The sequence below is a fragment of the Mus musculus genome, chromosome 4 (assembly GCF_000001635.26).
Source record: "Mus musculus strain C57BL/6J chromosome 4, GRCm38.p6 C57BL/6J".
Lineage (NCBI taxonomy): Eukaryota > Metazoa > Chordata > Mammalia > Rodentia > Muridae > Mus > Mus musculus.
The window spans coordinates 14,502,015-14,515,878 of record NC_000070.6 but is presented as its reverse complement, the minus strand read 5'-3'; the positions used below and the strand labels follow the sequence as shown (position 1 = coordinate 14,515,878).

Sequence of the window (13,864 nt, the reverse complement as noted above, 5' to 3'; positions counted from 1 at the left end):
GTTCTTGTTTCTATCTTTCTTCTTTTCCTTCTCCTTAAGTTGAATGTCCAAATTCTATATAATCTTCATGTATATCTATCTTTCCCTGAAATATTATCTCACACCTATTTTAGATTTCTACTTCACCCAACTAAGCTGACCACAGGCTCATGCTTTTCTAGGATAAACGTCAGGTAACAGCAACAATGTTTTAATGATACATCCTTGATATAATATCCAAGTTGGTGTTTATCCTCTTGTAAAAGCATGATTTGAATTGGCTTTCTTTCAATATACAGAAACCAGGAGACACAGAGATGGACAACTGTGCAGTAGGAGTGGAATAGCACCAATGCATAGCAGGAGTGCAGCAGTATTAACACACAACTGTGCAGCCAGAGTGCAGCAGCACTAATACACAGTTGTGCAGGAGGAGTGACACCACACAGCAGTATAGCAGCTAGGTGAAAAAGGGCAGAATTAATGAAATCCAAAGAAGATCTAACTAGAGGACTAAATTCCTAAGTGGTTGATATGGAATTATATATTATATGATTTAAATATCATTAGCTGATGACAAAGAAAACGAACAAGTTGAGAGAGGAATTTTTAAAAATCTGCTGCAGTGAATTTGGGCAAAATTCATAAACATGACTTGAGATCTGACTCATGCTGTGTCTCTGGTGACCATACTATAAGAGAAATTTCAACATGCTTCAAACAATGGAAACTATGCATGCAGATATACTTGCCAATATGAAATTAATATGTAAATAATTTGTAAATATTTACTCATCTTATTTTTAATTTTGTGTATATGTATGGGGAGGTTGTGTGTGGGGGCATTTATACATGAATGCTGCCACCTACACAGGCCAGAAGAGACTGTTGAGTCCCTAGACCTGGACCGATAGGCAGTTGTGAGCCACCCTAGATTGGGTGCTAGGAATAAACTCAGGCCCTGTGCAAGAATAGGACAGGCTCTTCATCACTAAGACATCTCTTCAGCCCCTAAGCTGTAAATTTTTAATAGAAGGAAGTTTAGAACAAGAAAATAACCCTAGAGTCTCAATGCTTTTGGAAATTAGTAAATAATCCTTGTAATTATATATTATCATAAGAAGAAATCATAGTAGAAAATGGAGAAAAGGGTGGACTATAAGGGAAGTGCATATAAAATATATGGGTACTGGTAGAAAACTTATCTATTTCATGTATTACCTTCCTTGTTCACTTCTTTGGATACCCCAGGTTATCCTTAATCCTCATCAGTTTATTTCTCTTTTTTCTCTTCTCCTGCCCAACCTTATTTAGTCACATCATTATGCTCCCACTTTTCTAAGCCTTCTATGGCCTTGCTCTCAGTTTCATCACTAAAATCTCTTCCTAGTTTCACAACCCTTGTATCACTTCTTGTGACCCCCGTCCTTAATCACATTCAAAATGAGTCAATATGACTTTAAGATAGTTTTTTCTTGTTGTTGATGATGTGTTATGAGTCAAATTATGATGCTATAGCTTAGAACTTCAAACAGGAAACAACAGTATTCAGGGTTGTGTTTATAAAGGAATTTGTATTTGACCATGAGCATAGGAAATTAAATGTGATATGCAGACACCTAGGAGACTTTCAGCAGATGTTAGGGGTACAGAATAGGACTCAAGTGACCCAACCAAAGTGAGACATCAAGACAGAAAAGCAGTGGGAAAGAAGACAAAAGTCAAAGATCTTCTTCAACAGCCTTTTCAGATGCACAGTTGGCACGCAACAGAATAAAAAACCCTATAAGACTAGTTACATACATTAGAAGATAAATGCCAGGCAGTGGGGGTGCATGACTTGAATCCCACCACCCCCTAGGCAGAGGCAGATGGATCTCTGAGTTTAAAGCCAACCTGGTCTACAGAGTAACTTCTAGGACAGCCAAGGCTACATTGGAAACAAGCAAACAAACACCAAAAAATTAGAAGATGGAAGCCACAACATTTTTTAAAATGAAAACCATAATTGTTCAACTTGTAAAGAGATCTTCTAGACGTATGTTTAGTATTTTAGGTCATCTGATGATAGTGCTAGCAGAGTCCTGTAGAGCTCTTAACCCCGGTGAACCTGCTGAGTGGTCTTCTACCACTTGTTCCACTTTAGAAAAATCCAGATTCCCTCTGGGTCTCATAATTCTTCCTTCTTTTCATTCACGCACTTTTCATGTCATTACTCACCTGGCAAATATGTCACATACTCTTTTAATCCTAGGGAATGGTAAGAGGTAACATATATTCAATGTTTATGGAAGTAGGCCTGGCTTCTGATGTCATGGACTCCAAACTTTCAGCAGGCTTCCATCCTTCTGAAATTCTTCCCCTACTCATAACCCCCAAATAAAAAACTAGGGTATACAAATGTGTATTAGTGCTGTTGTAATTATCCTAAGGTCAGTGGTTTAACGCAGCACACAGTTGTTAGACTATACTGAGACAGAAGTTCAGACTGAGTCTCATGAGCATGGCGCTGGAGTTATGGTTAGAATATGTTCCTTTTTGGAGGCTCTACAGGAAAATCCCCAGTCCCTTTCCAACTTGGCCCATCTGTGTTCCTTGGTTCATGCTCACATTAATATTCAAGCCAATTGAGGCATCTTCAGGTCTCTCTCTGATCTCTTCTTCATCACATCTTCTCTGACTGAATCTCCAGACACTTGGATAATCTGGGATAATCTTCCCATACTGACATCCTGAATTTAACCAAATATACAAAGTTCTTGTTGCTCTGTAAGGTAACATATTCATTCACAGGCAGACTTTGGAAGTGTTTGCCTGTGTGTGTGTGGGGGGAGGGCATTGTTTTGTTTCTGGCTCTTTCATAGCACTGTATGCATACCTTCTCCAGCGTTACGACCTCTCAGTATGCTGAAGGCAGCCACCCTCATCACTGTTCACCCCTGCACGTGCATTCCCTAACAGGGTGCTGAAATATACAGCACACCTGTGTTAACTGACTGCTGGAATTAGTAAAAGACCAGACCGGTTAGTGGAAGGTTTAATAGGCACACACTTTTCCGAAGAGAATATTGTTGTTTGTTCAAAGTGTTTCTTTCTCCTCTTATTCCTTTAAAAATTAGAGAGAGAATTCTGTTTCTCAATAGTTAATTGATACCAATACAGAATACTTTTTAAAATTACAAGTGACTCACAGACTGTCAGGAGTCTTTTGAAGTAAATGGAAAGCACTCCTAAATTATGCAACTATGAATATTTTTTAATTAAAAGAGTTAATGAATATTCCACAGGAAAGAGCTGTCTTCCACAGTCTGCATTTAATTGCCCATCCACACCTGATGGTTAATGTCTTTCTGAAACATTGTATTTTGTAGATAAAGCCCACCATTTACCACATGCCCTGTGGGGATAGATTAGTCGTCTCCTCTGCACATGCTCCAAGCGTACCTCATTTGCTTAAGGCAGGCTATTAGCTGTGCATTCTCTTATCAAGGATGATGTGACTTGTATTGTGTTAGCTGATTTGCTTAGAACCTTGGAATGCAAGGTTATATCCACGAATGAGTTCAGTGACAGGGCAGAGGAGATATGGGTAAAAGAAGATTATTTTTATATTTGGAAGATTTCAGAAATGCCCCTTGTATTTAAAATTTTCATTTGAGTGAATCAGAAACTTCACCATTAGGATTTTATTTTTGTTTAAATAAAGTGCTATGAATGAATTTATTTGAAATAGCTTATATTAATAATTATCCACAAATGTAAGGATGAGCATTTTGTTTTGATTTGTTTCATTTTGAATGGCCTGAAAATGTGCACATTTGATGACAATAAGGCAAAAAGAAAAATCCTGTATAAAATAAAAGATGAAATGAACAAGGGTACAAATTGACTCTGTAACAGCATATAATTCAATCTATACACTGAATCTATAACAACATAAATTATGGAAAATTTGCAAGACAATAACAAGAATGTAGAATACAGTTTGACAGTGAAATAGATATGGCAGAGTTGAAGAGAGAAAATAAACTTTCTTAAAATTATCCTAATGCCAGTTTTAGTCATTTAGACAGCATTATCATCAATCTCTCTATTAATCAATACACAGATTGCTTTCATTGTAGTACTTTTAAGTTCAAAATTTCAAATAAAATTGTAGTAGTATCTAACCAAAACTTGATAAGCCATCCTAACAATTTGACTTCAGTAGACACATTTATCATGATTGCATAAAATCTTGCTCTGACTATATATTGAGGTGCCCAAAATGATGCCTATGGTTTATAGATTAAAAAAAAAAACTATATAAATTTTTGAGGAAAATTAATGTATTGACATGTTCTCTATGTCAAACAATTTATTTTAAGTTATAGTTTATTGTTATAAAATCTTATTTGTAAATACTACTATTGAGCTTTTTAACAAAGTATGAAAACATATATATACAAGTAACATTACATAGACTGAGCAGGATATATATAGGAATGTATATGACAACAATTAATGAAAAAGATGCCATGAATTTGAAAGAGAACAAGAAGGGGTGTGTAGGAGGGCTTGTAAGAAGGAAAAAGAAGAGAGAGATGATGCAATTATATTGTAACCCTCCAAAATAAAGAAAAAGAATAAGTAAAGAAGATATTGAGATATCAGAAAACCTTATAATCCATTAGTTATTTATTTTTAGAGTTAAATATTTAATTTTTCTGAAGACAATTTTTAGCAAAAATTATATGTTGCTGTTCAATTTTAAATACATATTTTGTGTCATTTGCTCAGAACAAAACTGAACACGAATAGAAGCGACACAATTTTCACACCAATTCTGTCATCACTGTCATCTTAAATTCTAACACCAAATATTTCCAAGGTTTAGTCATTCACTTCAATCGAGGCTATTGGGCAATAAAAGTATCCACCTTTAGGCACTGATTGTCCGGGTATCTCCTTACCAATTTTTGGGACAGGGTATATGGGGTAGAGTTGTAATACTTGCCAATGCCTAGAGTGTATATATTTCTACCATGTCTGATCACTAAGAGTGGAGCTGGAAGGGTACATACCCATATGAGTTGTTTCTAACCTACTATTACTGTAAAGAAGACACTTAGTTTTTTGTTTTCTAAAACCAGTATGTTGAAAGGATTTCCATAGGAAACATATACAAATACTAAACAATAGGTTAGTGTTGCTCCGTAGGCTGTTACTGTTTTTTGTAGGGCTAGTGATGGTCATGGGGCTTTGTGCATGCAGGTTTCCTGTGAATTAACTGAAAATTAATGTTAACACAGATTGCTTCCAAAGCTGTGGAGCGCTCCCAAGCATTGGACTTTTGCTTTCATGTATAAACTGAAGTGCATGAGCCCCAGACATCCCCAAACAGGGCTCTCATTCTGGACCTACCAGCAAAAGAAGCCATTGATGTGGATAGCGCACCATGCACAGTATCTACAATGTGCTCAGAGTTAACTTGCTAGATATCCTTTCAGACTCATTTAAATTTCTCCAGCCAGTCTTAAAAAAATTAGTAACTAACTAAATTCTAAAAATGAAAACGGGCAGAATTGCCATTAGACTCCAGGACACTGTTTCTTTGCCAGGTCAGCTGCAGAAATCTGATCGTTCTAACTAGAGTTTCTGTGTCTCCTGCAGAAGAGGCTTCCCAGCCCTGCTCCAGCGAGAAGTGTTCTTTGGTCCTGAATTGCAGTGGCTTGACCTTTTTTGACTACACAGGAGTCTCCACGCTTGTTGAGGTATCTGTACACCCTGGGTCAGGCCTGATTCCTTACCGCTCTTCAGCTGGCTGAAGTATTCCTCAGCCACATCAGCTACAGAGTCGTAAACCCCTTTCTCACAAAAGACATAGAATTCTGTGCCTTTATTACAATGTTGCAAAAGACCCTATCAGGATTCTAGGTACATAGGATAGGGGGTCAAAGTTGGACTGAAATTTGAGTATTATTGGACATAGTATCTGCCAGAAAGTGAATGTTTAGTGCTTTTAGAATGGAGAAAAACCTCTTGGGGTGTAGCTGCATCACCCAGCGAATTCTCCTGAACTTCACCTCAGCCTGCCCGATTCCCCACTGAGGCTGCTGCATTCACCCCTCCCCCACCTAACGCTGCGGTTGGGAATCGCTTTGTAATGGACACTCGAATCATCCGAGGAGGTCCCCTTTTCTTTCATTTTATCTGAATTATTTTTAAAGTGTTGTGTTAGCTCTGGGACACTGGTTCAGCGACAGAGCGCTGACTAGCAATCAAAACCATGGTTTTAACCCCCCAAGTAAACATATAAATAACCAGAAAAAAAAAAATGGATTGATGGAATTCAGATCGTCCGAGATCCTATATATTTTCTATCTCTCCATTTGTATCATAACATTTACTTCGAGAGTTCCCACCTTTCACATTCCAGAACTATCAGGGCGAACTGAGTGTCTGTCCAGGAGGCTGGGAACAGAGGAGCTTGGTGGGAAAGTGCTGATCCTGAGGACGGCTGGGAATTATGCTGGATCTGTCCCAGGCCTGCACTGTGCTAGGGAATCAGCCATTTGTTTAAATCTTGGTAGTTGCTTTGTGGAAATGAGGAGATGATTCTAAGAACCGAAGGTATTTAGAAAGCAAATGGAAGATGCAAATCAAGGTTTGTAAGAACCACGACGCTGTTGTTCTTGAGCTACTTTTAAATTTTTAGCTGAAATTATTAGTTGCCCACTCTAGATGTTTGAAGACGCGGCCTAGAGTTGGTTAAGAGGAAGACAAGGGACCTGATGCCCTTTGGTTTAGGTTTGAAGGCTGATAGTTAAGAGGAATAAAGCAGTCCAGGCAGCGAAGTGTGCCAGTGAATGGAGGTTGTTGCTTTTGTTTTCTACCTGAATCATCATAATGGCTTAAACGGTCTCCATGCTGCATTAGGACAACTGATATCCTTTTAAATTGGCAGGAAAACTGTACTTGCACTTGGCACGCTATTTTTTGCTATATACACAAAGCTGGCAATGTTGTACCTGTTTCATTTTTTCTCCTTATTACTGCATGGTTTATTGCCTCATGGCTACATTAGAATTTGTGTTAAGCACATAGGCTTTAAGGATAGAAAGATTTTAGATTCACACATCAGCCAGATACTAGTTCTGTGCCTGGAGCTAAATTCTGTCTTGCCTTGCCTTGCCTTGTCTTGCCTTCTTTTTCCTTTCCTTTCCTTTCCTTTCCTTTCCTTTCCTTTCCTTTCCTTTCCCTTCCCCTTCCCCTTTCTCCCCTCCCCTCCCCTCCCCTCCCCTCCCCTCCCCTCCCCTCCCCTCTCCTCTCCTTTCCTTTCTCCTCTCTTCCCCCCACCCCTCACCATGTGGTTATTTGAGTGAATGTGGCTACATGAATGACACGGTGCATGTGTGTATGTCAAAGGAGAGACACCGGTCTCAGTGCTGGCTTTCAGCCTTGTTTGAGACAGTATGTGTTCGTCATTTGCCAGGTAGCTGACATATGATAGGGACTTTTCCTGTCTCTGCCCCGTCCCCCTGTATTGACAGGAGCAGTGGGCTGTTCTGTTTTTCTGTACTGTTTTAGGTTTGTTTGGAGGGCTCAAAATCAGGTCTTGGTGTGTTTGTGACAAGAGCTTTACCTACTGAGCCATCTCCCCAGCCCTCATCTGTTTGCTTTTCTATAAACTAGAAGTAAAGAGCTCTCCTCTTCTTCACACTGTGAGTTCACAGGAAACAGCCAGTAAAGCACGGAAGTGGTCAGCGCAGGTAGTAAGCATGCAGCAGTGCTAACATCTATTATTATATTTCTAGCTTTAAAAAGTCATGACTTGAGCTAGTGAGATGGCTCAGTAGATAAAGAGTTTTGCCAGGCAAGACTGACAACCTGAGTTGATCCCCAGAACCTGCATAAACATGAATCATTCCACAACAGAGTTTCGTTTTGTTGGTTGTTCTTCTAATTTCCAATATGTGCTGTTGTATGCTCATGTATGAACACAAATGTACACATAATAGTAACACATACATACATACATACATACATCACCTGATTTATATATACATATATGTATAGTGAGTTTTAAGACCATTTCTTCAAAGTGCAAATATTTTTGCAAGCACTATTATTTCTAGTTACAGCTACCCTGAAAAAAAGTTTGGAGCCATGAGCAGCAATGCCTGACCAGCTATTCCAGTTTCTCTGTTGTTTAGGAACGCTCTAGATTGTGTACTGAGCAACTTCAGCACCAAGAGCATTGATGTTGGAGTTGTGGAGGGAAGGGAGCTGGGTGCCTTGTGTTTATTCTTTTGCCGGTGTTGGGAGTCGAGGCAGATCGGTGAACTGGAGATTGTCTTTGTCAACATCAATGGGCCATCCATAACAGCAATGTGTTTGAGTTCCATTGGGCCAAAGAAAAGTCAAACACCAAAAGGTCACGTTGAATTAATCACATTAACTTAAAGAAATGGAAGCCACTTATTGAATGTCAAAGTCAGAGCCTGTAGTTTATTTTTTGTTGTTGTTGTTGTTTTTCATTTATACTCACCTCTGATTAATCCACAGTTCTCACTTTTCAAAAAGGACTTCTGGTGGAGAAAGATGAGAGAAATGATGTATCATGTAGCATACATGCTTACAATACATTCTAGATTGTATTGTAATTGCAGCTGTCCATGTTTTGTATATAGGAAACATCATTGTCATATAACCGATTCCATCCAACTATAAATGAAACTTTACATGCACGCTTAGCCAGATTTCATGATCTTAGTCTGCTTTTGGTGAATGAAAATCACTGGCTCCTAAATTATTTCTGGCTAAGTTGTCTAGAAGGTAAGAGTCAAGGCCCTAGTCTGCCTGTGCATGAATTCGACTCTTCCACTTGGTGCACCAAGTACGAAAGTTAGCAGGCTAGCATCCTTCATCACCTCCACGGGCTGGTTCTGGACTTTCCATAAAAGATGTTGAGAGCAGTCCTCTCTCATTTTTACAAGGAAGCAAAGATTATGTTTTCATTTTTCTAAAGAAATGGTAATAGGAACAGCTAAATTTAGTCTCTGTAGAATATTTCAATTTGAATCCTTTAGAGAGTGCTGGGCACGTCCTTAACTGTGTAACAATGCCTCCCTCTGGTGGTTTGATTTCAGAAATGTTTCTTCATTTATTTTCCCAAGAGTTCTCCTTTTCCCAAAGCCTGGTTCTTCCCTCAAGTCTGCTTCGCAGCACTAACCATGTGTCTGCTCTTTTCCTTCTTCCAGCTCTACCTTGATTGCAAGAGCAGGAGTGTGGATGTGTTCTTAGCCAACTGTACTGGTAAGACGGTGTTGTCAGCTACCATCAGATGACTCCTCTCAGCTGCTCCATGTGTCTTTACATATCCTGTGCCTTCTTCTTTGCAGCATCCTTGATAAAAGCAATGACATACTATGGAGACCTAGACACCGAAAAACCAATTTTTTTTGACTCGGTACCTGCTGCGATAAGTATCATCCAATCAAATAAGGTGAGTTGGCTAAGTTAGGGAACAAGAGTTTTGTAAGAAAAACTAGAATACATACATCATCGTTGGAAATTTTATAAGGTTCTCTTCTCACTGATCTCTAAGGGGAAAAAAAAAAGAATCTATGAATAACCCTTGCTTCTGCATCTGACACATTTACTTTAAAAGAAATGATTCCATTCCATTTGGTGGGCAAGTTATGAACAACTGTTAAATAATTTGAATCTTCTAATGTTGTCCTGGCTTAGAGAATTTGATGATCACCTTAGCTTTAATCTAAGATCCACTGTCTGGAATTTGACCTTGGAGCTCTCCAATGCAAATACTAAATATCAATTTTAAATAAATTTTGTGCTCAGATACTCACGTCAATAGGCTTATTTATAGTCATCTTTTGGAGCATCATTTATGGCTTGTGGTGGTCACATGTCTATAAGTACGCAAATTACTGTGCAATATTGGGCTTTTGTTAATGATTTTGTAATGATTTCCATAGTCGTGGTTTCCAGCAATGTCGCTGTAGCTCTAAGTCATTTTGCCTTTCTCCATTACCGGGCAGCATTAGCGCTTCCCACGGGGACTGAGCTCATCTTCAGTCAGAACAATAACACTATCATTATTATTACGTACGTGCATTGAGTACCTACTGCATTCTAGAATATTCTAAAGCTCTCAGTCACATTAATTAAATTTGCCACTGCATGTGAAATAGGGATTCTTACTCAGCCAGATTTTTAGAAGTAGGAAAACAAAGGCCAAGTCCAGTATTTGGCTGGTTTCAAAGTCAGTCGCTGGGCATGGGATGTGCAGCTTTGTTACTGATGGGTGTGGCTTATGTTACTGCTGCTCTTTCATTGCGGTGCAGATTATGAGGTAAGTGAGTAATATGTGATTCTTTTTTCTTCTTTTTTAGAATTTGAGCAAGGCCAGTGACCACAGTGAAGTCTGAGACCCATGTGTTGAAGTGCACGCCTCATCTTTAGCAGCTGCCCCAAAGAGGCCAGATCCTGGCATTTTGCACACATTTTGGTGTATATACAGTGTATCACTCAGTAAGAATGATATGACTTGGCAACTGCATAGCCACTGGCCAAGACTTGCTGACCTTCTATTTTTTCTAATTTTCCTTAATAAACAGATTCATTTAGTTATTTCATATAGGCATCAATATGCATTTAGCTTTAGTTTACTGAACAGTAAACATGCTTTTATTTCTTGCTATGAGAGTATTTTGTATGGTATTATTTCTTTTTTGTTGTAAGCTAACAAGTGGAGAAACACTTTTTTTTTTCAGAAATGGTTTGGATTATTTATAGTCCATTTGTAAAAAATATTACATCATCTAGTTAAAAAAAAGAGTGTTAGCAAATGTGCCACTTCTCCATAGTTTTTAATCCCAAAGTTATTTAAACATCAGTAAGACAAGGTACCACTTCATACAGTGAAAAGTGGAATCTACAGATATAAAGCAGTTGAGGAAAAAAGACAACATAGGAGTTATTAATGTCAATACCCATCAACATAATCACTCTGACAATGTTCACGCATTCAACTATGAGTTCATATGTGGAAGAAAACTGGTGTTTTAGTAAAACCAAGTTCTTGACATTAATCTGTTGAGTTGTGGATACTGGAAACCATTTGTGTGTTCAATCAGATAATTCTGACTTCTGCATTGCCACACACGAGATATTCTGCTTTCAGACTTATTTTATTGCAACCAGAGAATATGAGAATTTGATATGTAATTATTTCACAAATATGATCTTTTCAATAACAAAATATCGTAAGTAGAATGCTTTTGTGCCTTTGGATACAAGATTAATCTTTAGAAATTTTGAATTTTCTACTTGAGATATAAAAATTCAGTAAAATGTAATCTGTTTTTAATCTATACTGAGATAGATAGATGGCAGATAGAACAACAGACAGACAGAAGACAGGTAGGCAGCAGACAGACAGATGACAGATAGATCTCCATGGTATGTTTTCCATTTTCTTTTGTCAGAGGTGAGCTTGAATGTGATTATCTGTAAATTTGCTCAAATAATAAGATAATGTACAACACTAATAGCCAGATATGAGTTTAAACTTTTTTCATGCTTGTATATTTTATTTTTAACTATATACAAGTATGAAATCTAACAATTTTCTAACAAATTGTCTTATATATGAAGCCATAGATTAAATTATGCTTTATTCTTAATGGCATCTAAGCTATTATACAGACTTACTAACACTGTCAGAAAACAAAAAAACAGGTCCTGCAAAAAGAGTTTGAAAAACAAGTTAAAAATATAAATTAAACATTGGCCTTCTAGTGTGGTGTTTATGAGCATCTGGAAGAGCAAATTCTAACTCCTGTCCAAGTGACAGACTGGAATATTTCTTAGGCAATGCAAGGCAAACATTCACATGATCCACCGTTTTAACACCTCAGTCTTTGGTAGGATGAAATAATAAATGAAGATGCCTAAAATAGTGTTCCAAACTTTCATGGTCATTTTCATTTTTACTGAAACAAATTCAAAAGAACAGTCTTGGTTCCCCAAATCACTTCAATCTCTTCGTCACATATTGGGGTGGTACCAAGGAAGGTGACCAGTATTGTTTACAGATGATTTTCTAAGGAAAAGTTGAGGGGGACTTAGGAATAATTTCCTTATAAAAAGGAGCCTTATTCTGTACCCCACTTTCCTCTTTTTAATGGTACACGGTGGTGATATTTTTCATCCCCAACCCATTGGACTCCATCATATAATCATGAGTCATGCAGAGCCAAGAAAAGAAATATATTATGGTATATGTAAAGTGATATTTCGCTCTACAAGTTTGGCCTTAATTAAACTCATGAATTATAGGCATTTTTAATTTTTTGTAGACTATGAACCCTGGCTGATATTGAAGTCATCATTGTTGGATGGTTTATTCTGTTTTGTTGTTAATGCTCAGACAGTATTGTCTGAGAAATTACACCTGAGTGCATTTAAGTATTTAGAGTATAAGTTTCATGCATAGAAAGTTAACCCTATTAATTTCAGTATCAAACATTGTTACAGTCAAAGACAAGGAAGACCAAACCACACACTGTAAAAGTCCACTGCTCTGTAGTTTATGCCAAGACCACAATGACTCTTTACCCCAAGAAAGTCTCTTGACTTAAGTTCTGAGACTCCAAAGACTGCACATAAGTTTTAGACATACAAGTGTCTATCTCAAAGCAGAAGCAGAGAAAACAGAAAGAAGCTACAACATGGCTCTAGTGTTGCAATGTTTTCTATAAGCACACTGACCTTATGGGGCCATGTTATTTTTATATGATAAACGTCTTCCATAGAACTTACTATAGTCAAATAACATAAAAAAACTGACCTATACAAGTGTTAAGAACCTAATATGACAGACATGAAATATGTAACTAGGAAAAACTGTTAACATTAAACATCATATTTATGCAAATTAAATGCCCTTAAAATTTTGCCATTTGTCTTTCATTTTAAAGGTTATTTGCCCTCAATTATATAATTTCAGTGTTATAAAGTTTAGCTTAAACTCCTTTGCAATAATTTATTTGACAGAACTCCATTCTAAAACCATGCAATGTAATGAGAACAGAGATCTTTCCTTTTTAATGAAAACATTAGCATGTTAATACCCCGTATGAATAATGCCTGACATTCAACAATTGTGGAAATATGTTGGTATGTTGCTGAACATACATACACCTCCGAAATGCCAGTTCTGCATTCTACACATATGCTTTCTGGCAGCGAGTTTATTGCCAGATTTTAAACAGGGAGTTATGTGGTGCTTGTGGCGCTTTCAGAACCCAAAGATTTGTAGTCTGGAATCATGTAGTCTCATATGCTGCACTTATTTTTATATTTTTCAATGCACTTAATTATTGTTTTTATATAATTATTTGTACTAACTCAGCATGTAACAACCAATTTACATAGAAATAAATTGAAATATGTTAACTACAATTCTTAAGTGGGGTTGTGTCTATTATTTCTGAGTATTTACTCTCCTGAAAAAAAATAATACATACTGCTTTCCAGCTCTGACTACAGTGCATGTTCATTATCCCTAGCAATTTGTTCTTATAAAATTTCAGCCTGGGCCTGTAGACTCTGTGCCTTGATTTATGCACTACTGAAAGGGGTGTGTTTTTGTTTTTCTGATTTTCTGGGGTATTTTTTGTTTTTGTTTTTGTTTTGTTTTGTTTTTTCCCCTCTTTTGGTTCTTTGCTAATGCTTCAGTTGCACAACACTCTTTTGCCAGACTTCAATTCTCTTTGTTCTAATGTTTATTTATGTCTGTATTTTTATTTTTTGTTTGTCTTCTTTGCTATGTGCTTTTAGTTGTCTTTCCTGGCTTCTGAGGCTGAGTTCAACTTTA

General features: G+C 37.3%; 1 protein-coding gene across 3 annotated transcripts in view; it reads left to right on the top strand.

The window, feature by feature from the left end:
- The window catches only part of Slc26a7 (solute carrier family 26, member 7), a 119,517-nt gene extending 106,068 nt beyond the window's left edge, over nt 1-13,449 (top strand). For 2 of the 3 annotated variants that reach the window (XM_006537723.4, XM_006537722.4), the window contains exons 17-20: nt 5,632-5,732; nt 9,222-9,276; nt 9,363-9,466; nt 10,377-13,449. In XM_006537723.4, coding sequence (XP_006537786.1) covers nt 5,632-5,732; nt 9,222-9,276; nt 9,363-9,466; nt 10,377-10,412 — 296 coding nt within the window. In that variant the 3' untranslated portion in view covers nt 10,413-13,449. The remainder of the gene's footprint in view (nt 1-5,631; nt 5,733-9,221; nt 9,277-9,362; nt 9,467-10,376) is intronic. The other variant, NM_145947.2, reaches the window with a different exon arrangement.
- Nucleotides 13,450-13,864: the final 415 nt, after the last annotated feature.